The sequence below is a fragment of the Stylophora pistillata genome, chromosome 10 (genome assembly GCF_964205215.1).
Source record: "Stylophora pistillata chromosome 10, jaStyPist1.2, whole genome shotgun sequence".
NCBI lineage: Eukaryota > Metazoa > Cnidaria > Anthozoa > Scleractinia > Pocilloporidae > Stylophora > Stylophora pistillata.
In genome coordinates, this window is record NC_142528.1 from 28,788,159 (window position 1) to 28,811,264 (window position 23,106).

A 23,106-nucleotide genomic window follows, 5' to 3' on the forward strand; every position below is an offset into this window, starting at 1 on the left:
GCCAGTTAAGGAAACTTATCTATTTTTTAAAGCAAGGTTTACGAGACCAATGGAGCTTGGCACATAGATTAAATAACTGAAAGGAAATCAGAGAAAAGAGAGGAGTCCCCTTGACAGAAAAAAGTGGAGGCAGGGAGGCCTCACAAAGATTTCCACTTGTTGCAGCTTTGGAAAAACATAATCCTTGAGACTTCTTTCCATTTTTTTCAACACCTCTATTGCTAGTCTCCATAATTTTTGCAGGACTTTGAAATTTAAATGTAACTTTCCAAACTTTTAAAAGAATACTAAACTCTATACAATTTGACTGGAAAAGCAAGTGATTAAAGTTTCTGTGTTCAAACACCTTTATTCTAATAATCTTTCAATCTGATCCAAAGGTATTTTAGAGGGTAGAACTAGGTGTGTTCTTTGAAACTGGATATCATACATTGATTTTCTCCTTTTCCTCCAACAAGTGATCAATTAGTAATTTCTCCTTGCTATACATTATTCTGAAAATCAGAAAGGTGATAAGAAGGAAGTAGATCAGCTGTGGTACATTTGTTTTCAACTAATTTTTAGGGGCTTCCTGTTCAAGAAGAGCATCATCGTGTAAGTCAGTATACAAAAAGCAAAACACTTGAAATCCATTGTTAACTAAAAAAGGCCAAAATGAACCTAAAAGCTGTGGTAAGGTTAGAGTGGTTAATTCTATACTGGATTTCACTAATGAGTAAATTTTGACCTCATTTCAGTGTAATACCTTCCTGTATGGTTTTCACTCTTCTAGAACTGCTTTATATGTTTATTGGTCAAAAAAGGATAAAATAGAAACTCTATTCATCCATTTACATCTGTAGATATCTTTTTACAAAACAGTCAACATACTTCAAGGCAGAATTTTCAAAGAGAAGAGGCATGGAGATTTTTTTAATTTGTTTTTTTAGCACCAATAAGATGTTTCTTCAGAACACATTGCTTATATTTTAATGGCTATCAATGCATCCATAGGTGTAAAAATGAAATAAATAAGTTACAAGCCATCGTACTTTTATTTGTGTTAAGAGGTATATATGAAGATATTTCTTTCCCAAACTCTTTCACAAGAATGCCTGCATCTTCTAATTACTACATATATGACAAGAATTCTCTATTTACCTCATTAAAACTTCATTTACCAGAATATTGATTTTCTTAATCATCTACATTATCAACCATTAAAAAAGATATTTTGTTCCGTGAATCTGTTATTTTCTAAAAAACCCTGAGTGTTGCAAACCAGTTTTTTTTTTTTAACAGTACTGTGGGATCATCCAAAGAAAAAATAAGTACTCTTTATTTTCATAAAGATTGCCATTAAATGCTATGGTTGTAAGTATCCAAAATATTTTCAATCAAATAGAAACAATTTTCTTGGGGGGAAACAAGCAGGATGTTAACACAGGAGGTAAGCAGTTTCTTGGTTAATTTTCTTCTTAGCTGCAAGCTCATGGATTTTGAATCAAATCTGTTTTTTGACTGAGACTGATCATTTGTCAAAAGTAGTCCACTCCTAAAAAGAGGAACCTTTTTCCTGAGTAGGTCTAATACCATGCATTGGGTGGCAACAGTAAGGTATCCAGCCATCACCATCTGGTGTAGACCACTCTGTATTAACCTTGAAACCCTAAAAGTGATCACGCTGAATCATTCATTAAAATCATCAGAATGGAGGAAATGACTGCCAACCTAGGAAACTTTGATTTCAAAACAAGTTCTCAATGTCATTCTCAAGGAAATGCATAGAAAAGAGAATGGAAAATATGGCTATCAATGATATGCTGCAAAGGGTTAACTCTTCTCTGAATGTACATGAACGTCTGTTATTCTATCAATAGACTCAAGCTGTTGTGAGATGAACTTCAGTGTATCCACTCCAGTAAGCAGTTGCCTAAAAGCAAACAAATGAGCAGTCACAAATGACTCACTGAAATATAAATTACACACTGCTCTGCAGTACAAGTGTGGAAAGATAGACTGTTCTTTCTCTGAACAGAAATGTTAGCACTGTATGTATGGTTTTAAATAAGCTAACAGAGTTCAATATTGCCGTTGTTTTGACCATACATGTAAAGCAACAATTTGGTAAAATAACATGTCAGTATGAGTTTTTAAACAACAATAATCCCTCTTTAAACATGGGGACATCTTTACTATTTAAAATGTAATGCTTGATCAATACAGAATGTTTAAATCAAAGTATTTTGCTCCTGCAACCAACATTACAAAAGCTGAATACAAGTAGATGAATAAAAATAGACATCATTTGATTTTGAAAATGATGATCAAAGACTCACAAATACAATTAATTGATACTGATAAAGTTGCAGTGGAATAAATTGATGACAATAGGATTCATTACCAAGACCTGTTCAAAAACAAAGGGCACTGATATATAGATTGAAAAGAATTAATATTAATTTTTGTCACAATTAAACAAGCTTGATTATACAAAAATAAGCACACACCTTACTGCTTGCTCAGCATTTTTTGCTGCTATGTTCATTTGATCAGCAGCAGCTTTTGATTTATCTTTGACAGCTGTCATTGTATAATGATTGGCATCTAACAGCTGGTTATATGTTACTATGGGAACAGATTCTGTCTGACAAAGGATTGCAGAAAAATGATTGTGAACCATATGTAAAGGTAAATCAAACTTAGTCTAACCCATACAGATTTTGCTTCATATCTGACTGTTAACCATGCAGACATTGGCTCTTTTTAAGTGCATCCTTACATTTTATAATTTTATATTCAAAGTGACATACAGTTTTGGGTAATTACCATAAATATTGGCTAACAGAACATTGCAAATGTTAGAAATGACAAAGAAAAGTTTTCAAGATTCCAAATCAATAATTGAGAACAATTATTTCTTAATTTTAAGCACAATTTGGAATAATCAAGCACAAGTGTTTCAATGACCAAAACAAATTTCACGAGCCCATGCGAAAGACATGTGTAATCTGCAGTCTTTGAAAAAAAATTTGGGCAAGAAGGTGATACACATATTAGAGGAAGGTGCTTAATTGAAAGGGGAGCTTATTATTCTCTTTTACTGATTCAGCTGTAGTTGAAGCTGAAATTAGCTAGAAATAAATGGCAATAGAAACAGCTTTTCCTTGCATCCCTAAAAAAGTGAAAAGAGGAGAAGGGGGCTTATTTTAGGGGGGAGTCCTTGCTTGAAATTATGGTGTAAGGGGTGGGTATTTATTCAGAGGAGGCAGCTTATTACTGCATGGGCACTCATTCAAGGAAATGCCGAATGAAAAATGCCATGAAAAAATACCATGGAAAAATGTGATAGATGTGTAAACAATGTGAATTGCCAGCAAAAATGCTTCACTAAAAACCTTGGAAATATCATTTTGTCTTTGTTTAAGACAACTTACATAACAATCAAGTTTTTCAAATACCTTGTAAACAGTTTGTTATCTTTTTTGCACAGATTTACCTTTGTCCAGAATGTTATCTGATAGCTGCATTTCATGTATATCACTAGCTAGCAAATGGCAACAAAGTTAAGAATCTTTAACCATACCTTTAATAAATTCACTTCTTCTCTCAATTTTGCAACTGTAGCTTCAGCTCTGAGAGCTCTTTGCTATAATAACAATAAATGTTGAGATATAGAGAGTTTTGAACTCAAACAGGTTCATTAGGACTCCCTTGTTTAATATTGTTAAATGATAAATGTGATATTCTGAGTCAATAATTAATAGAAATTTATGGTGCTTTTTTAATATCTATTGGCAATTGTATTTTTTACATATTGTGGGTTGATATAAAGACTTTATCAAACATTATATAACTATCAATATAACTTTTAGCTATCTTAAGAATAGTAGGTGACAAAGTTAACAGATTTGCATCAAATGCCTTGGAAGTCTAGTTGATAAAAGGCTGTAAAAGACTTGTTTCAAATCTGTTACTGCTTTACTAAAATATTCATAGCCTACACTCCTTTCTAAAAACTGTTGATTCTCACACAATCTGAATCACTAAAAGAATGTCAAAGTTATAGCAAACCAGCTGAGGAGCTTGTGAAGGAACAAATCTAGATATTAATAACCAACATTATTACACGACTCAGGCAGTCAGAGGGCCAATAACTAAAATCAACCAATCAAAATGCTCTATTGCTGGTCCAATATTCTCTCAGTATTGGACCGGGCACTGTCCCGAATGGTCCCAAATGATACCACACTTGTGTCCCTTTGAACTTCAGTCATATAATAATTAAATCTCTTATAAACCAAGCTTGCTCGAGACCGTACTGGAAGAATATCGGTCCTCAGTCTTTTTTGTACAGACCTCGCTGCGCCCGGTCCGTACTGTCAAGACCTCGGGCCAATATTCTCCTAGTACGGCCCTCGTGCTTGGTTAATAAGATATATGTATTGTCTGAACTACAAGCTTAAATGCCTCTATTGATAAGTCTCAGTCATGCATTCTTCTCACCGTAGTCAATTCTAAATTTTTCTCCACCATTTGCACCATATTTTCTAAAGCCGCAGTTTCATCTGCCTCTCTTTTCTCAATCTTTGCTAGTTTCTTTTGCAAACTTATGATTCTGGTAGAGATAGGAAACAATACAAATGTGTTATTACAAATTGTTATTTATTTTTTGGGCAAGAAACTTTACCATCACAGTGCCTCTTTATATAAATATTTCATAGCTGATTCATATCACCTCCTTTTTTCTTTATCCACCGCTTGGTTGGATTCTTGTATTAACTCTCTTCTCAGTTTTTCATTTTCCTCTTTCAACTGGTGACATAACATGGCAAATTTTAAATCAACTTTTGTATTCTGAAAGTGTTTACTGCCTCCTAAGAGTAATGGCAGAATTCAATAGGTTTATTTCTTAGTAACACGAATTATACAGTTGAAAACAAGCAGAAAAGGGAGTTTCTTTGTGGAATACCTAAATAAAATGAATAGTCAAATTGAATAAATGGGAACTTTTGTGGATGAGTTTTAAATAAGATCATAATTAAGGTTTTGAAAGTCCCAGAGGAGATGTTAATTAAATTTAACATAACATTATGTGTGGTTAAAACAAGAGTTATTTAGGTCCATACCAAAAGTAAGTATTATAATTATTGCTATCATGAAGGATGAGAAACTTTCACCAATAGGTGTTTAATGCTTTCCTAAAGGTATAGTCTCATCTAACCTGATTCATTTCTTCAATGATCTTTTCCTGAGTCTTAGAGCTGTCCAGAGATGCTACAAAGTAGTTGATGCTTCCGCTCCTTGGTGACTCAAGGCTACTTGATGACTTACTGTCATGCTCTGTTTCTGAGCCGCTGTCACTTTTGCCGGCAGTTTCTCTGTCCAATTCTTGACTTTTGGTTCCCTATACATTTCAAACACAAAAGACCTCTGAATATTGAAATAGTGTGTTTGTTGTTCTATTTCTAAAAATTATCATCTTAAATTAATTTCAAATAATCACAATTACTATCATTAGAAAAAAGGAACACTTTTTCATGATTAATTTTTTCTTTTAATAACCAGTGATTGTGCCAAAATTGCAGATAAAATCCATCTGGGTTTCTTCTAGATGAACTAAAATAAACAGCACCTTAACAACTCTTGCTCTTTGAAACTTCACTCTTTGCATTCTTTAATGGTTTGGTCTCCTTCAGAATTATTTTGTTCTCCACATGTTAAAAGAAATTAGCCTTAGGGCTAATTAATTTGCAATTGTTTCCCTTGATGTGACTCTGAATATTAATTCTTGAATACCATATCAAACTTTAAGAGTTGCTAGAAAACCAATTGGTACAATTGGTTTTCTAGCAAATGGGTCACAACCTTGAATTGTATTTTGATACTTTACTGAAAAAGTACATCCCTGAGTTTGTTGAGGCAACTGGAGGACCAAAACCAAAGAGAAAGAAAGATGAAGCTCGCATGTATATATTGAATCCATAAGTTCATTAATTTGTTAATGAATATGAGATGTAATTTACTGGTGGTAGCTAGAATTGAACATCCATTTTTCCCTCATATTATTAATCTAAATATTTTTTAATATTGTTTGCCATATTTTTTTATTCTTGATGTTTGGCCAGCTTTGGTCATTTTTATCCCTCTGACTCCCATGTGAGGTTAGTCTCTATGGTATCCTCACAGTGTCAGTAATTTATCCAGCAACATGAAAATAGTGAAATTAATCAGCTGGATGGTGTTCTGTTATTCTGACACCAAATTCTCTCTGCTAATTCACAGGGAAATAGATGGGGGTTGAAAGGAGAATTAATGGTCAGATATTTGTAGTTGAAGGGTACTTCATGAAAAAAAGCATTTACTTGTTATGCAGGTCTACTGCCAGTGTTTGTAATGTGTGCTAGATTTCCAAGAGGAAAGTGCAAAACTTGTTCATGAACATGACATACAAGTAGTTACCTGAAGAGATTAAGATAGTGATGCACTCTGTGTTGTTGGAGGAAATGTAAGCATTTGAAATATAACTATGTTTCAGTGTTAGTAAAGAGTATTTGAAAGTCTTATTGTTGTGACAAAGTATTTAATTCTTTTTATGGAAACAAAACACCTCAGTTTTAAAATTTTATTGTTGTCTCACTGCATATTCAAACATGCTCAAAAGAATAACAGAGTGAAAAAAGAGAGTTGTAAATAGGGGATTACTGGTTCTTTTCAGTATTCCTATTTTGGGTTTTCAAGTTATGGGTGACAACTTGAAATAGAATGAATAAAGAGGAAATGAGAAAATCTAATGCAAGATCATGTGAAAATACATGTAATAATTAGATAATTTACTCTTCTGTTTTTTTTTTGTTGGTTACAAGTCAGATCAAACGGAAAGCTCAAGTGAATGTACCCAACCTTGCTTATGGTTTTGTAGGTTTGTCTCCCATTTGTTTTTGACTCTTCTTTACAATGCATGATTGATGAATTGTGACTACTGTATTTTTTATTTGGTGCTTTAAAGTGCACCACACAAATTCACAATCATCGACAGACAACTTGAGGTACTTTCCCATGTGCTGGATGACATCATGTTTGGATCACTGTGAAAAACCCACTTATGACTTTTGTACCTGAACTCAAAGACAACTTTTATCACGGACTGGCAATCAGTACATTGATATTTGTTTGGATAAGAAGAACATTGGTGGGATTAGTGCAGAGCCACCTAGAGACCTTTATTTTTCAATAATTTCAGTAATCAGAGATGTGTCTGCATCCACCCTATGGAGGTGTATGTTGAGTACAGGTTCCTTTTACATTAAATGTACATGTAGGAGTAATTGAGGCCTTAGTATTACTTTCTAGTTCTGCTAAATGCACTTGTCACTGTAGTTCTTGATTCTATTTCAACAGCTAGGAATTCCCATTTTTATAGTGAGACTTTGCAAATTGTGAGCACTTTGAATTGAATTTAACCCATTGAGAAATGTGATCAAACCTGGAAACCAGAGACTAATTACTGTTACATGCTTGTGGTTTATTCATAATCTGATTGGCTCTTTCCTTTGAACACGATAAAATTCTATTAACACCACTGGTGTTCACAATTTTTATAGTTTTCACAGTAATTCTATGGAGACTATAACTGGGTGTGTAATGGCAACCAAGCCTATATTTTAGTGTTCATACTTGTCCATATTGTATTGAATTGAGAAAAACATTACATTAGTCCATGAAGTATAGAGCAAACTACAAACATTCATTTCATTTTAAAATGGCTGTTTGTTTGACAATCGATTGATTGATATTTGTGTATGCATGAGGTCAGAGTGCATTTTCCAGTGCAGGCATTAATTTAAGGTATCTGCTACTTCTGTACTTAGATTAGAATTTTGTTTCAGCATTGTTGTTGGAGTCAGGTAGTGTTTACTCTAACTGTGCATTCTGGGGATCAATCCTTCATAAATAAAGTTGATGTAAATTTTCAACACCATTATCAAAGTGGAATTTGGTAATGTTTGTGTGATCCATAACAGAGCATTTTGGGTAACTATACAGAGGATTGGTTTAGATTGCTCAATCCAAACATAAATGGATTGTCATATAGGGAATAGAAAAAAGAACAAAGAAGCTTTAACTCAAAGAACCGGGAATAGAGTGACAACAAAACAAAGAAGAACCTCAAGATAAATTCAAATCTTCAACTTTGTCTAGAATTGTCCAATTGCTAAGTCTTAGAGGTTGTTTTTTCTTCTTTTTTTCCTCAAATGCTCAAACTGTGGTTAGTGACAGTAGCCTCCCTTCCCTGGCCACTGAAGGTCTTCTAGAAACCATGTAGAACTATGAACCCAAGAAGGTAGATGAGTGATTGCATGCATAATTCTACATCAGGAATGTAGATTATCAATCACAAACTATACTTGCATAGTACTGTTGTAAGAATTGGTGATTGAGAATTTCAAATGCTATGGTCTAGCCTTAATGAATGAGAAGCTTGTATCTCTTGAATGAGATGGCATTCTGTGAGCTATAGGCAGATTCATGCTGACGTCATTGTTTACATTTTTGCTCATTTGCATACGGCTTTGCGTAAAGAACGAAGCATGTTAGATACAAATTTACTTCAGGCAGCTAAAGAGCTAGAAAACCTTAGTACATGGTGAAATTTTTAGCTCTTTGGGTGTAATATTCAAGGAGAAATAGTCCATCAAAAACTGCAAAATTTCTGGGTGGCAAAAGCACTAATGAGCTTATACATTCTATGAAAAATTTTGAGTTTTTAAACCTGTGTTGCACAGAAAGTGTTCAATGCATCAGGCTCGTATTCTTTGGCCGAGTTAATCGTACTTTGACCTTTCGATATTCAGAACTGATTTATTTTTAGCTCCATCAGAAACTGAATTGCTTATGCTAATGAGGCAAATATTGTAAACAAGGATTCCCCTATTGTAAAAAGCTTTCAGTGAGAGGAATAAAGAAACAAAGAACAGCAAATTTAGCAGAGGTTCAATCTGAATTAACAACAACTGGAAACAGAAACTCCAACCAGAAAACTTTTATTATTTTGTACAGTTGCATAATTTTTTATGCCACAAGGACACAAGCACCTCCAACTTCCTTGATCTTTTCTTCAGCTCTGCGACTGAAAAACTTTGCTTTAACAATCACTGGTTGTTTGGGAAGAAGACCTTTGCCAAGAACCTTGTAGTAACCCTAACAGAATTCAAGAAAAAAACAAATTATAGAAGAAAATAAATCTTTCATTTTCTTCAAATCACAGTCCACTTGGTCATAATGCTGGAGGAGAAACACGAAGTGTGCATACAGAAAACATTGGTCCAGTTCACCAAATTTGGAAAAAAATTTTTTCTACAAATTGACTGAAAAATTTAAGTTGCAAGAATCCTTGAAAAATTTATGTACTGAATTGCCCGACAAAATTAATTTCACCTCTTGCAGTAGCCTCATGTACAGTACTTCTTGTCTGATATGTAAAGAATGTATAGGGGTGTAAGGAAGAATTATTAATCAACTCTTGAGAGGTGATGGGTTTGAATGAGATAATGCTATCTCGTAGCACTTACAGCTCTGACAACATCAATGACTGGTGCTGGTCCATCAGTTTTGTCCTTGTAATACTGTCTGGTTTGCTCACTAACAAGGGACCACAGTTTATCCAGGTTCACAGTTGGTTTGTGATATTTGTTCATTGTCTTGTGGAAGTAACGCATACCCACTTTACCAAAGTATCCTGGATGGCTGTAAAGTGAATAATTAAACCTGTTTAGTCCATGTCAAATAAACCATCCATTTCTCCATTTATGTGTAAGTTCAAAATTGTTGGATGCATATTGGAAGATATTTAAATGGATTCAAATTGTATAGATTTAAGTTGCTTCCACATTTCTTAGACAAATTTTTGACAAATGTTGAAAGTTTTGAGATCGGCCTCAACAAAAGCAAAATGTAAACACAGAGTAAAATGGTTATCAAGTAATGAAATAAAAATTATGGGAAAAAACAAGGCCTTGGTAAATATTTCTAATGTGCATTAGACAAGCTTCCTAAATTTTCACCACATTCAACATTGATAGCCATTGTGTTTCAAAACCCTAGACATTTTTTCAGGCCATGTTAATGCCAAACAAAGTTACCATAAAAAAACCAAAACAAAAACATGAGAAATTTCTCAAAGTAACAGGACTTTGAAAAAGTCAATTTTCAGTTAAAAGATTAATCTCAATTTTTCGATGTATGATCAAATTATTATAAAAAAAAATAAAATAAAAAATAACGACATTTGGAAAGTATGACATTTAAATCTCATTTATTCTTTCACTACAGGTCATTCAAAAAGTAAAATTAAGTTTTCAGTGGCCCAAAGGTGTCCCAGTCAGAGATATGTTGACTTCTAGGAACCCTTGCGAAAAGATCTAGGAATTTCCTAAGAATATTCCTAGGAAATTCCTAGGAATAAGGTGTGAAATTTCACAGTAAATTGGGACAAATAATTCAAAGAATTCTTAGAAATGTCCTAGGAAATTCCTAGGAGTGAAAAAAAAATTAAAATCCGGAAAAAAATCCTAGGAAATTCCTAGGAATTTCTTAGGATACACATTTCACTTTTGTCTCACCAAGATTAGGTCCTTCAGGAAATTCCGAGGAATTTCTCAGGAAAATAGGAATAATAGAATATAGACACTTTAACAACTGCCCCACAAAGTGGACGTAGGGTGCCTGAGACATCCAGGCGACCCAGCCATGAGCCCGCGCGCAGAAGGAGAAAAACAGGGAAATACGCTGACTAAAATGCTAACAAAACTGAACAACACCCTATGGACCAAGAACACAGGGAATCCAGGTGCATGCCAGACTGCTGGCCGTGCCAGAAAGCACTTGTGTTCCACATTGTTAACTCCATTAAATTGCACTTAACTACACAAAACATAACACCATATGATAGGAATTGAATTTATTATATACAACTCAAATAAACATAATTTTCAATACTTTTTGTTGTTACTATAGATTGTAAATGAATATATAAAATTACTTGGAATACAAAACAAACAGTAAAAGATCACTCAAAGGATTAATAAATTGACAACTTAGGATTCACATATGTCAATTATCAGAAATCATGCATGGCTAATGCCATTTGAAAAGTTTGGATCAAAATATACATTTTTGGCAAAATCATTATTTTCCAGTGGAGCATGTTTTCATTCAGGCTGATAAAATGCATGCACAAACATGTCAATGCTATTTTGGCATCTGAACTAATTAACTTGCAGATTGTTATTCTTATGTGATATCATTTTAATTGTTAATTAGTATAATTTCAGCGCTAAGCAAAGAGTTTCCAGCAATCTGATTGATTGAGCGGTTCCTTATTTAACAATTATTCGCCGAAGGCAAGGTGAATATCGTCAAATAATCCCAGAGACGAAGTCGAGGGGATTATTCAACAATATTCACCAAACCTGAGGCGAATAATTGTTTTAGTATAATTTAAGAGCTGAACAAGAGAGAAATTTCAAAAGTCATAACATTTTAGTAACATTTATATGCTATATAAACTGCTTCGCACGGTTTATTTAAAATGTTAAAATAAAATGTTAATAAATGTTTAAAATGTTGACTTTTGAAATTTCTCTGTTGTTCAGCTCTGAAATTACACTAAAACAATTATTCGCCTCAGGTTCGGCGAATATTGTTTAATAATCCCCTTGACTTCGTCTCAGGGATTATTCGACGATATTCACCTTGCCCTCGGCGAATAATTGTTAAATATGAACAGTGTCTTCTGATATAACCTTGCAACACTGGTGTCTCTCATGCTTTCCATATCTTCCGACACAGTTCCTACATATTTTGCGGAGGTTTTATATTGGATCTTTGTCATATAAATAAACCACTAGTGATGTGAATTTTCACGAATGAATTAGGCATACAAAAAGACTCTGGGTTAATAAAAGCTTTAAAGTGTACTCTAAAGCAGAAAAGCTTTTTTCTAGGGCGATGGAAAAGGATTGGTCCGCTGTAACGTCGTCACCCCGCAAAATGGCGCTTCGCTTTGTCACATGAGCAAAAGTTATGAAAAACCTTTAACTCAAAATTACCTGGAACAGGCAAACTAAGTTCTTGCTTTGTAGCTTCACCTTTAGTACCTTTAAAATGACACAAATAAGAAGCATATATTACCATTATTTTCAGTTTAAACGAATGAAACTTAGAATAGCTACTTTGAACCTCTTTCTAATGAAATAGTGAAGTTAAGACGGCACATTAATAATGACTGTCTCTCTGATATAGAGCCGGGCGCAGGGACTGCGGGAAACGAGAGAATTCACCGAAGTTTAAACAGATCTCTCTTATGTGGAACATCCGTTGTTGGTCCTGAACTTGCAATTGCAATATTAACAGTTCTTTTTCATTACATGAACACGAAAAGAAAAGGAGAAAAACATGTCAAAAATCATCGCGTGGTTCCAGATGTTCCACTAGAAAACGACCAGGCAGCTAATGATAAAACCACCAAAACAAATGATGACAATTTATTAAATGATTTAGTGAAGAGTAATGCAACTATCAACGCTGAAAAAGTCTCGCCTGTGTCGTGGTTCCAGCAAGATGACGAGTTGATATTAATGGCGGATGATATAAGTCATCTCCTTTCTGATGCTGTAGCAAAGAGAATATTAAACATCACCAATCAACTTTATAGCCTACTTGAAAAAATTAGTAACACTGTCAAGGACAGATCAGCAGATTTTTTTGACTCGCTCTTCCTGCAGAATATAACACAAAATTCATTGACCAGTGAAAATAAGCAAGGGATGGAAAATGCAAATAATCATCGCTTCAATCTTTCAAGAAACCTTGCCTCGTTTGGACTTACAATTGATCCCGTTTCCGGAGATGGTGATTGTGTTTTCACCAGCATTGTAAGGCAATTGCGAAGACTTCCAGAATTCATCGATAAGAATCCTGCTCTTACGGCGCACCTTGAAGATCTGGGTTTACTAAGAGGCTGCGAGGAGGAAAATGCTTATAACTTGAGAAAACTTTTTGTGGATCAAGTACAAAGTAATGAAAATTACCAATTTCTCGCAGGGGTGGATCCTTCTAGACTTAACGAAGAAACCGAACTCTTTAGAGAACGTGGGACGTTTAGCGGTAATCTCGGTGACCTTGTTGTAAGGGTTTGTGCAGATGTGCTTCAAATTCCCGTGGTTGTAATAACATCATTGGCATCTTTTCCTTATACAACTTTCGTCCCAGACTGTTTCATCGCCACATCACCATTATACCTTGCATTTGATGCAACAGCTTGCGGACATTACGATGCTACAAAGAAGCAAAGTGAGTACACCGCCTGTCAGTACTGCGGGTAATAAATTACGTAAGATTCAATTCCAAATTGATTTGTACTTATTGATTAACGTTTAAACTGGACGATGCAGTCAAAATTTCATTCATTGATTTAACATGTAAGAGTTTGCGCATGCACATCGACAAGAAATATTACTCGGGGAATACTATAGAAAATTTCACTGCCTGGTGAGTGAGTTCACCTTAAATTTCACGTGAGAAACCTATAGCGCACGAATCGCGAAGTGATGAGTGCGATATTGGTTTTTCAAGTAAAATTTAACATGGAATTCACTCGTCAAGCATTGAGTTTTTCTTGAATCGCATAGCTAAAGTCATCAAATCACTGGGCGAAACAAGACGTTTCATATTTTTGTGCGCCATGCCAGTACATAAACAATGGAAACCCTTTCAAAGTCAGGTATCAAGATCTAGCGAATAGGGAACAAGATATTTTTAGAATGAAAACCACTTTTATTTCAAACTCGTGGAGAAAAAAGTGTCTCACATTTCTCAATCATCGGCGAAAAAAACTAAAAGTACAAAATACGGAGTTATTTAAGAAAGAGATTTTATAGAGAAGTTCTTTCATTCAATTAATGTCTTGGAGTTGCCTGCTACCAGTCAACTTTGCAAAATGTGGCGCCAACAATCAGCAACTGGATGCTCAAATCCCTAAGCGAAAGGAAAATTTCAAGCGTACCGGTATCAAAACAAGATCTACAGAAAACCGGTGAGTTTTCGTTGTTCTTTCGCGACGCTTGTTTGGTTTCCTCGGCATGAACTGTTGTTGGGCTTTGTTCCCTCGTCTCTGCCCTTTTGTTTTTTCATTCTTTGCGTTTTCTCGTACTTTGAGTAGGAATGGTTTCCTCAAATTTTCTAAAATTTAAATTTCAATTCATTTACAAGGTGAAATTTTCGTAACACGAGTTGCAATTTTGTTTCTACGTTCGCAATAATTTTTTCTCGCGACTCACGTCAGCAATATCGCTTTACGCACAAGTGCAATTCCACCCTAAATACCCTCTCATCGATAGCCAATCAGACCGCGAGTTTACCTTTAGCTATGCGATTACATCGGACGTTCTCCACTTTTAGCCGAGGCATAGTGGATGACGTGCACTGTTGAGAACAATCATGCACATATAAAAATACATGATGCATTAGAAATTAATGTAAATGACTTATTATTTCTCATTTTTTCCATTTTCTCGGCTTTACGCAGAATAAAGTATAACCCTTTACCATATAGCCAACCTGAATTTATAAAAAATAAAAGCTGATCCAACAGCTTAAAACTCATCATGAATGTTAAGCTGTTGACAAAATTAATTCCTGTTTCTTGCAGATTCTGAAATATCAGTAAAAGAAAATATTAAAGGCTGTTGCTGTGGCAAAAATCTGGCGAGAGGAATCAAGTCATCGTGCCTTTCATCCGCACGCAAGGTCTGCCCTTGTGTGCGGAAAGGAATGTCGTGTACTAGAAGGTGCAGTTGCAAAAACTGTGGTAATTTGAACCAAGATCCAGGGACCAATGGGGAAGATACAGCCGGTAAAATGCCACATAGACACTTAAGCTGTAGATGTGGAGAAAGTATGGCTAAGAAGAGAGAAGATGTCAAAAAATTCGCAGCCTGCAGGGATGGATTAATCAAGTCCAAGTGTCCTTGCCTGAGACACGGACAGGGATGTTCCTCTTCGTGCTCTTGTGTGGGTTGCGAAAATGAGTACGGTGCCAGTTCTCGTCCTACCTCGAAGCCTTCAGGGTTGAAGAGAAAAAGATCACCTGGAATCCATAAAAGGCTGAAGGGATCGGAATTTCTATCTTCGACAGGAACTCCCCAAATACGTGGACCATGGACAAATTATGAGTCGGTTCTGTTAGCAAGTGTAATAAAAGTTATAAATCTAACAGATATTGAGACATCTGCGGAAAATATCTCTTCATTATACAATTTTGTAGTTAGTTCAAGAATTTCAGGGCAAAAGCCTTTTAATTTGTCGTCTAGAACAGATGCACAGATACATGCCAAGTTAGCGCACATGCAAAAAAAGAAAGATTTAGTTTGCGCTCGTCTCGATTCAGAACAACATGATTAATGCACTGCTCGATTGATTTTCCGCTACAGTTTCTACAACAAATTTAGCGGGGTTTCATAGCCGGTCTTCCGCGCTTACACATTTAGAAAAAATATTATCGTTGATGCTGCAGGTTATGAGCTATCGTTAGAGGCCTTTGTACTCGGATATAGGCCGACTTCCGGTTTTTTAACCCTGACCTCAGAGGAAGTGACGTCAAGTGAAAACGAAGAATTTCTCACACAAAGCTTTGTACGGCAACCATTTTTAAATTCCGCAAATCTTTCACACTACGTATGCTCCGCCGCCATTTCGTATTCGATTTCTCGGCATGTAAAATTTTTCCCATTTGTAATTATCAAAAAAGGTCGCAAAGAATATTATTTGATTATGATCCTTTGATAGATAAGTCAGGTTTATGACGAAATTGTTCACAGATTCAAATTCAGAGGCTCTTTCGAATCCGTATATTACCTAATGGCTAGCAGGAGTCACTAAACCTGTGAATGCGTACATGCCAGTACTTCAAAAGTCATGAATTTAAAATGGGTTGTAAATCCATTGCTAAGGAATAAAAGGTAACATCTGATTAACTTTTATGCAAAATTATTCTCATTATTTCACCATGAAAGCGAGGCAATTCTTCAACGTCATTGTTGCTCAAAATTGACTGACAAAAATTTTTTCTATATTCCAATGAAAATCACTCTAACCTTACACTTATTCCAGCATTTGACAATTGGATTTTGACTTTTCTCATAGAATTTTTTGTCAATTGGAGGTGGTTACTAACCATGAAATGAAAATCATTTCATAAGTTGACTGGAACCATTCTGCTCGGTTTTAAAGGTCTTCATCTTTTTAAAAGCTATTTAAAGGTACACAGAAAGGAGAGAAGTTGAAACATGGATGTGATTAGCACCAATCTTGGTTTAAAAATCCTGCACCATTCTTGCTACTCTCCAGACCACTCAAGCAATTCACTTATTGATTTTGATTTTATTGTACTGAATACGTTTTCTATGAATAGCACATCACCATAGTGTAGTCACGTACATATGTATATGAGATATGTAATACATCAATGTATAAAATACCTGAAAAAAATCTTTAAAAAGATGAAAAGTAGAGTTTGGCCCTCTATTTAAAATAACCGTAGCTTAAACGTTCCCTTAACTTAGGAATGCCAATAATTGTTATAAAAATTGCCTTTTTGTGAAATCACAAATAAAATGATGAGCTTGTTTCTTAAAAATACAACAGGTTAAGTCAAGTTTAACTACATTGTATGTGCACTTACCACATGCACAAAAAAATACTCTTTTATCATACCTAAATATTTTAAGGTTGTTATTTGTGTTTCAAATTCCAATAAAAGATTTAAATATGTAAAAATTTAAGATAACTACAATCCGCTGGTGAGCAAAAGCTTAAGCAAAAATTTGGTCTCTGGAGTGAATTCTTGATCCAGGTTGATTGATGTTTAACTCGCAGGCTTTGTTGGTCTCACTTCTTTTCTGTTTTTCCTCTGATTCGTTTCCCTGGAAATAGAGAATACCATGATTGGAAGAACCTTTCTCAAAGCTAGTGATTATAGGTATTAGTTGCTGTTTGAAAATTTGGCCCATTTCAAGCACAGCTTACGTCTTTTCTCAAAAAACTTTTTGTCAAATCAGTGGCGATTTGTAAAATTCTTGAGCTCAATCTACTCAAATTTTATTTCACTGTGTTGTAAATGATGTTGTAAGTGGTGGATTAGGCTTGAATAAACATGTAAACAATGGCAGCATGGTATTGCCTTCTATCTTCAATTATAACATGTCAGTTTGACTATCATCCCACCTGGTAAGCAAACTGGATAGAGGGAATCTTTCAGGTATTCAGCAGCAATTCTTTTCCTCCTGCTTCTTTTAACTGAAAAAAATAGATTTTTATATATATATTATATATTTTGTAAAACAACTTTAAAATATAACCAATGCCTAAAGAACATTTTAAAGGACATTTTGCTCAATGTTTTGTGGGAAAAATGCAGTTACCTCTAGTTTCTTGTGCAATGTCACTTGCTGTCTTGACGGCTGCATCAGATTGATTATTAGCTGAAAGTAAAAAGCAACAGTGATAAATATTTGTGTAGAACAGTTTTTCATAAAGAAAATGCGGTTACCTTGAAAATCTTGTGCATTGTCACTGGTTGTCTCAACAGCTCCATCTAATTGATTACTAGCTGAAAGTAAAAATGCAATAGTGATTAATAACCTTTTGTCTATTACAGTTTTTCACAAACAAATGCCTTTACCTTGAGCTTCTTGTGCATTGTCACTGTTTGTCTCAATAGCTCCATCTAATTGATGACTAGCTGAAAGTAAAAATGCAACAATGATTAATTAATAACATTTGTCTATTACAGTTTTTCACAAAGAAATGCCGTTACCTTGAGCTTCTTGTGCATTGTCATGGGTTTTCTCGAGGGCTCCATCTGATTGATGATTAGCTGAAAGTAGAAAGCAGCAATTATTAATAATATTTGCCTATAACTATCAAAGTTTTTCACAAATAAAATGCTGTTACCTTGAGCTTCTCGTGCATTGTCACTGGTTGCCTTAACAGCTCCATCTAATTGCTGATTAACTGAAAGTACAAAGCAACAATGATTAATAACATTTGTCTATTAAAGTTTTCCACAAAGAAAAACCTTTAGATTCTTGTGAATTGGCTTTTTGCAATTGTCTGTCTTAAAAATTCAAAATAGTTGTTTTCACTCTAGAATTCAACATCTTAAAATATGACAGAAACCATTTTTCTTGAAGCCAACTTTTGGTTAAAAAAAACTTTCCTTGATGCCTGTTACATTAATGTCATCAATTTGACTTTTTGTAGGATTTGGCTGTTATGAATGATGAATTTTATTCATAAACTTCATGTTAAATTTCATTGAGAATTTCATTTAGTACGACAAAAATTTGGGTTTGCCACTATTTGAGTTGCTAAATAGAACACCTTGAAAGCATGTCCAAGGAATGTTCCCGGGTCACAAAAATATTCCATTGGTACGTAAATATTTGATCACATGATCAAAATTTTTTTGTTCAAACAGCCAGGTTAAAATGTAGGTGAGCCAGTTTTAGTGGGATCCATGTTGTCAATAATTTCCTAAATCAGAAACGGATTCACTGAAATCATATCATCTCCAAAGAGAGAGAGGCTTTTATAATAGAACAAATCACTTTTTTACTAACCATTCTTTCCCTGATTTATCTTTGTTTTTCTTCTACCAAATTCTGAAACAAAAGTAAACAAAACGTTAATGTGTTAAGTTGCCACACTTGTTTAATAGCTTTAGCCTCATCAAGACCATTGCTCTACCAACTAAGCTAAACTGGCTATTTACTAGTAATGGATTATGACACATGCAATTAAAAAATGGCCATTCCTCATGAGACTTACTTTTATGTAGTTCTTTTAAGGTTTCTTCTGAGAACCATGATTGTTGTATGTGGAATGCATTCATTTGACTAGAGTTCTTCCTGAAATAGACCTTGCAAGCATGGCCTATTTTCTGAGTCTTAATGAAATTTCGTAGCGAAATTCCAGTTATTTTTGGCGGTGGACTGGTTTGGCCTTCATAGCAAAACTTGATCAATTCATTTACATTGAATGCCATTGTTTCTCTGCAACCACAACTTGTTGGTGAGAAGTCTTGATCAAAAAACCTTAAGACCTGTTTTAAAAAAGGATAAATAAGTGAAGAAAACTGATCAACATGGTTTGATAATTTATTCATGTATATAAGCTCTACAAACAAGGGTTCAAACTAAAAAATATATTAATTGAGCAATTTAATATTGTTTGTTTATTAATGTTTTATGAATATTCAATTAGTTACACTTACCACCTCTGGATCACCCTGAAGCAATTTTTTTATCATGAATGAATCTAGGAATTCTCTGACATCATCATTTGTATGGTTAATGCTTGTTTCTTTACATGGCTTCATCGTCTGGAGTTGTATATAACTTGGTATGATAACTTCAAACATTTTCCTCTCTACTAGCTCAAAGAAATTATTCAAACCAACATCCTGAAGCATCTGAAAAGCAAAATGTATCATTGAATGGTTATGGAATTTATTGTGAGGTTGTGGTTGTGATTTGTTATTAACAATAATTAATTCTCTAAAGTATTCTGCAAAGCAGTTTTAATTGGCTATGATCATAGATGTCAGCTGTAATTACCAGAATTGCAAGCTAGCTAGCTAGAACCTCAATTTCAAGCTAATGTTATAAATTAAAACAACTTTTTAGTGGAGTAACTTGCTTAATGCATGCAGCATGACTAAAGTGAAAAAGTATAAAGGGTACAAGATCACTTGGTCAAGCTGCATACAAAGATTACAAGAGGAAAAATGAATCCATGACAGGGAAATGTTTAATAAATTAATCAATGAATAGCTATTTATCTTTGCTTAAACCAAACTTGTACTTGATTGTTAAGGTTGTAATCAAATTATGCAATATCTTCATTAATTTAATTGTCTATTTCAAGAATCATTTCCATTCAGGGTTCAGGGAAACCTAAAATAGCAGAAACTTTTTCAGTTTCCCAAGGCGTTAAGATTAATAGAGATTCAAGTGTATTACAAAATTATTTTTTATTTACCTTTTTAGTGACATACAACAAGAGGGAATAGGAAGCACTTGCCCTCTGATCCAAATCTGGAAAGTCATCTTCCAGCTTTGCAACTATGGATGCAAAATCTTCATCTTGCATGCGATTGTAAATGTAGTTTGAAGTGTTAATGGTTACGACGCGCACACTTTTATGTGCTGTCTTCATGGCTTCCCTCAGTCCTCTCTCTGCAGAATGGCGATCCATGCCAGCTAGCTTAGGGTTAGGCCGGTCTTCGAAGATAATCCTAAGCCATCTGCTTTTATATCTATAGCATTTATTAATAAATTAGCAAAGTAAGAAAGGAAATAATCTAACAAATCCTTAAATGCGTATGATGGGGAAGTTAGCTATCTTTACAAACATTACATTTTTTTATATTTAATCAACAAAACACTAATGCTGGAGGTTTTCAAAAGATGCACATGTTTCTAGGTTTTTCACTCTACTTTGGAAAATGAATTTGCATGAAATTTTGTAAAATGACTAAATAAAAAAACAAGGCTTGGAATTATTATAAAAATGTCAACACAAATGGCATGTTGTGATTTAATCAGTTGACAAAATTTCATGCAAAGCCATTTTCCAAAGTACATTGAAAAACATAGAAACGTGTGCATGTTTTGAAAAAGTTCAGCATCAGATGCGCGAATACTGTTGAAAAGTTCTTGATACACATGAGTGTAGAGCGAACTAGCGCAAAACTCAGAGTTAGAGGAAATCGTGTGTTTAGTTGTTTCAACTTTAACATTTAAGCTAGAATTTATTAGATTAATAGAGTTGAAAAAATTTACAACTTACTTCAAATCTCCTAAATCAAGATTGGTGGTGACCAGTGGAACTGTACGTGGAATGTAGGTTTTCCTTACATTTGCACTCCCACACTAAGGAAAAATAAAAACTGAATGTTATCCTATGAATCCATGAAATAAATATAACATTCAAAGTTTTATTTATGTCAACTCGACAAAATTCTTTGTTTGTGGGTATCATTTATCTGTATGAATAAATGGAATCATGAAACAAAAAACCAAGACTTGACTGCCAAAATTCAGTTTTACCGTACATGTCTATAGACCTAATCATGGTAATTGGTTAACAATACTGTTAAAAGCTCTCAATACACCTATGTTGAGCTTAATGTGATTACACAAGGCAACGCATGATTGTCTATGAATCAGAAAATTCTGTTCATGTACTTGTGAGGCAGATTTAAGCTTGTATCTTTACAACAAGTGTACAAACACGATAATTTGAGTCACAGAGAATCATGTGTTGTTTAAAAACCCTATACTGTATCAATATATCTACAGTTGATTCTCAGACTTTTGGAAAAATGGTATATATGTATATATTTATCTGTTAACTCCTATGATATACAGGCTTCAGCATATTTACCGCATTGTATGAATTCACCGCCATGTTTTTTAGTGTCTTAACACAAGAGCAATCATCCCATCCAAAAGGGATGGTAGAGATTCCTTGCTTGGTCTCAATGAATTTCGATGTAGCCTCTGAAAGTAATGACCCAAACAGAATAAAAGCAAATGCAGCAACACTTACTGCTTTTCATCAATATGATAAAAATGGGTAAGAGGAAAAAAAAAACTGAAAATAACATACCATAGATTCATAGTGCTTTTTGGCACTGTAACACTGATACTACTGATTAATAATCATAAAATTAATAAAATAGGTATCGCGTAACTTTTTTCACTCATCAGTTCAAATTTCTTTTATATGCATGATATAGGAGAGGTTCTATTACATATCTACTTTGATTTGAACTTACCACTGATGCAGTCATTTTTTTTCCCCAAAACACTCAGGGCAGCTTTCATGGCTGTGGTTTTTCCTGATACAGGGCAACCCTTGAGTACAGGTATAGAGCAACCATCAAACTCTTGAACAACCAGCTCATAGTTTGATGCAATTGCAGATGCAGCATGCACCATGAGAACCTGGGGGAAGTTGTTCTTAAAAATTTTTGCTTCTGCCATAAAGAGATTCTTTAAAGATTCTCCTTCATCAAAGTCTGAAAAAAATTATCAAAGATAGAAATAAAATATTCTTGCCTAGTAACATTCAAAAGGCTTATCTTAATCCATTAATTTACTGCTCTTTGTAAATTAGTGAAAATTATATGAACTTCTAATATACCCCGATTATTGCTTATTATCTAGATTAGATTAGATTAGAATACCTTAGATAAACCTACTGTTTATCTAAGATACTATTGAAAAATAGTATCTGTCTCTTACAAGCCATTTAAGCCTCTGCCTTGGGCCAATCTTAGGAATTCGCTTGTATGAAACAAACAATAATAAAGATAAGATAAGATTGGTAATAAAATTTTTCCTTCATTATCAATTACCTCCAGTGATGCAATTAATCACCGGTAGTTTTTCATCATCCTCAATGATCACATAGGTCAATTCACTTTCTGGAATCAGAACCCCTGAACCATTGATTTGGACTTGGTTATTAAAAACCCAAGTACTTGAGTCATCTTGCTTTCCAATAACCTAAAAAAACAAACAAACAAAAATTGAAATGATGGATAATAAACTTTCATACGCCCCAAATGACTACGTGATATTTAATACCTTTTAACAAAGTATGAGCATGCCATCGGGCCATTCCATTTAAAATCCGCACCCTCACCTCTATTGAAGGCCTCCCTGTAACACCCCTTCAGAAGAGTACATTTTCAACCTCCTTCAGAAATCACTTTCTGGAATTTCTGATTAGAGGAGTTAATACCTTCCACGGATTTATCTAGAGAAACCATTGGAAACTTTGTATGAAGTTTAGCCCCTTTCAGAAACTACCCATGGGAACTTCAGTTAAGAGTACTTCTGACCCCTTTGGGTTTGACCCCTATCAGAAATATATAGTATTTGAAATCCTCCCCCTCAGAAATTATAGGCCTTCAAGGGGGGGAGGGGGGAGAGGGGGTGGGTGTAGATATCGAGTGGAGCGGTTCATTTCATTTACATACCAAAAAGCAATATTTTT

General features: G+C 34.4%; 4 protein-coding genes across 4 annotated transcripts in view; 1 reads left to right on the forward strand and 3 right to left on the reverse strand.

Moving 5' to 3' along the window:
• Positions 1-882: 882 nt before the first annotated feature.
• LOC148722573 (endosome-associated-trafficking regulator 1-like) lies at positions 883-5,653 on the reverse strand. Its single transcript, XM_088737056.1, has 7 exons — positions 5,615-5,653; positions 5,204-5,386; positions 4,718-4,794; positions 4,486-4,597; positions 3,566-3,628; positions 2,490-2,626; positions 883-1,912 (listed from the first exon to the last, which is right to left on the reverse strand). Exons 1-7 carry the CDS (start codon positions 5,651-5,653, stop codon positions 1,813-1,815), a joined length of 711 nt encoding a protein of 236 aa, XP_088593182.1. The 3' UTR covers positions 883-1,812.
• Positions 5,654-9,007: 3,354 nt separating this feature from the next.
• The window catches only part of LOC148722574 (large ribosomal subunit protein uL15-like), a 28,401-nt gene continuing 14,302 nt past the window's right edge, over positions 9,008-23,106 (reverse strand). Inside the window, exons 2-3 of the mRNA XM_088734973.1 lie at positions 9,552-9,726; positions 9,008-9,180 (exon numbers count right to left, since the gene is read on the reverse strand). Coding sequence (XP_088591099.1) covers positions 9,052-9,180; positions 9,552-9,726 — 304 coding nt within the window. The 3' untranslated portion in view covers positions 9,008-9,051. The remainder of the gene's footprint in view (positions 9,181-9,551; positions 9,727-23,106) is intronic.
• LOC148722575 (uncharacterized) lies at positions 12,214-15,599 on the forward strand. Its single transcript, XM_088734959.1, has 2 exons — positions 12,214-13,332; positions 14,690-15,599. Exons 1-2 carry the CDS (start codon positions 12,408-12,410, stop codon positions 15,439-15,441), a joined length of 1,677 nt encoding a protein of 558 aa, XP_088591085.1. The 5' UTR covers positions 12,214-12,407; the 3' UTR covers positions 15,442-15,599.
• On the reverse strand, positions 16,400-22,088 carry LOC111347577 (uncharacterized). Its single transcript, XM_088734960.1, has 14 exons — positions 21,881-22,088; positions 21,487-21,602; positions 20,890-20,972; positions 20,080-20,356; positions 19,313-19,510; positions 18,868-19,141; positions 18,660-18,701; positions 17,992-18,051; positions 17,855-17,914; positions 17,720-17,779; positions 17,588-17,647; positions 17,460-17,519; positions 17,263-17,334; positions 16,400-16,961 (listed from the first exon to the last, which is right to left on the reverse strand). Exons 1-14 carry the CDS (start codon positions 22,086-22,088, stop codon positions 16,927-16,929), a joined length of 1,605 nt encoding a protein of 534 aa, XP_088591086.1. The 3' UTR covers positions 16,400-16,926.

Bases quoted from the DNA above. Each gene is read 5' to 3' on its own strand.
- LOC148722573 (XM_088737056.1), bottom strand. From the start codon at position 5,653: ATGCAAAGAGTGAAGTTTCAAAGAGCAAGAGTTGTTAAG. The intron at 5,387-5,614 runs GTGCTGTTTATT...TGAAATGTATAG, and splicing joins AAAGAGCAAGAGTTGTTAAG to GGAACCAAAAGTCAAGAATT. The intron at 2,627-3,565 runs GTATGGTTAAAG...ATCCTTTGTCAG, and splicing joins AAGAAGTGAATTTATTAAAG to ACAGAATCTGTTCCCATAGT.
- LOC148722575 (XM_088734959.1), top strand. From the start codon at position 12,408: ATGAACACGAAAAGAAAAGGAGAAAAACATGTCAAAAATCATCGCGTG. The intron at 13,333-14,689 runs GTGAGTACACCG...TGTTTCTTGCAG, and splicing joins CGATGCTACAAAGAAGCAAA to ATTCTGAAATATCAGTAAAA.
- LOC111347577 (XM_088734960.1), bottom strand. From the start codon at position 22,088: ATGGCAGAAGCAAAAATTTTTAAGAACAACTTCCCCCAGGTTCTCATG. The intron at 19,511-20,079 runs GTAAATAAAAAA...TTTGCTTTTCAG, and splicing joins TGTTGTATGTCACTAAAAAG to ATGCTTCAGGATGTTGGTTT. The intron at 18,052-18,659 runs GTTAGTAAAAAA...TTGTACTTTCAG, and splicing joins GATAAATCAGGGAAAGAATG to TTAATCAGCAATTAGATGGA.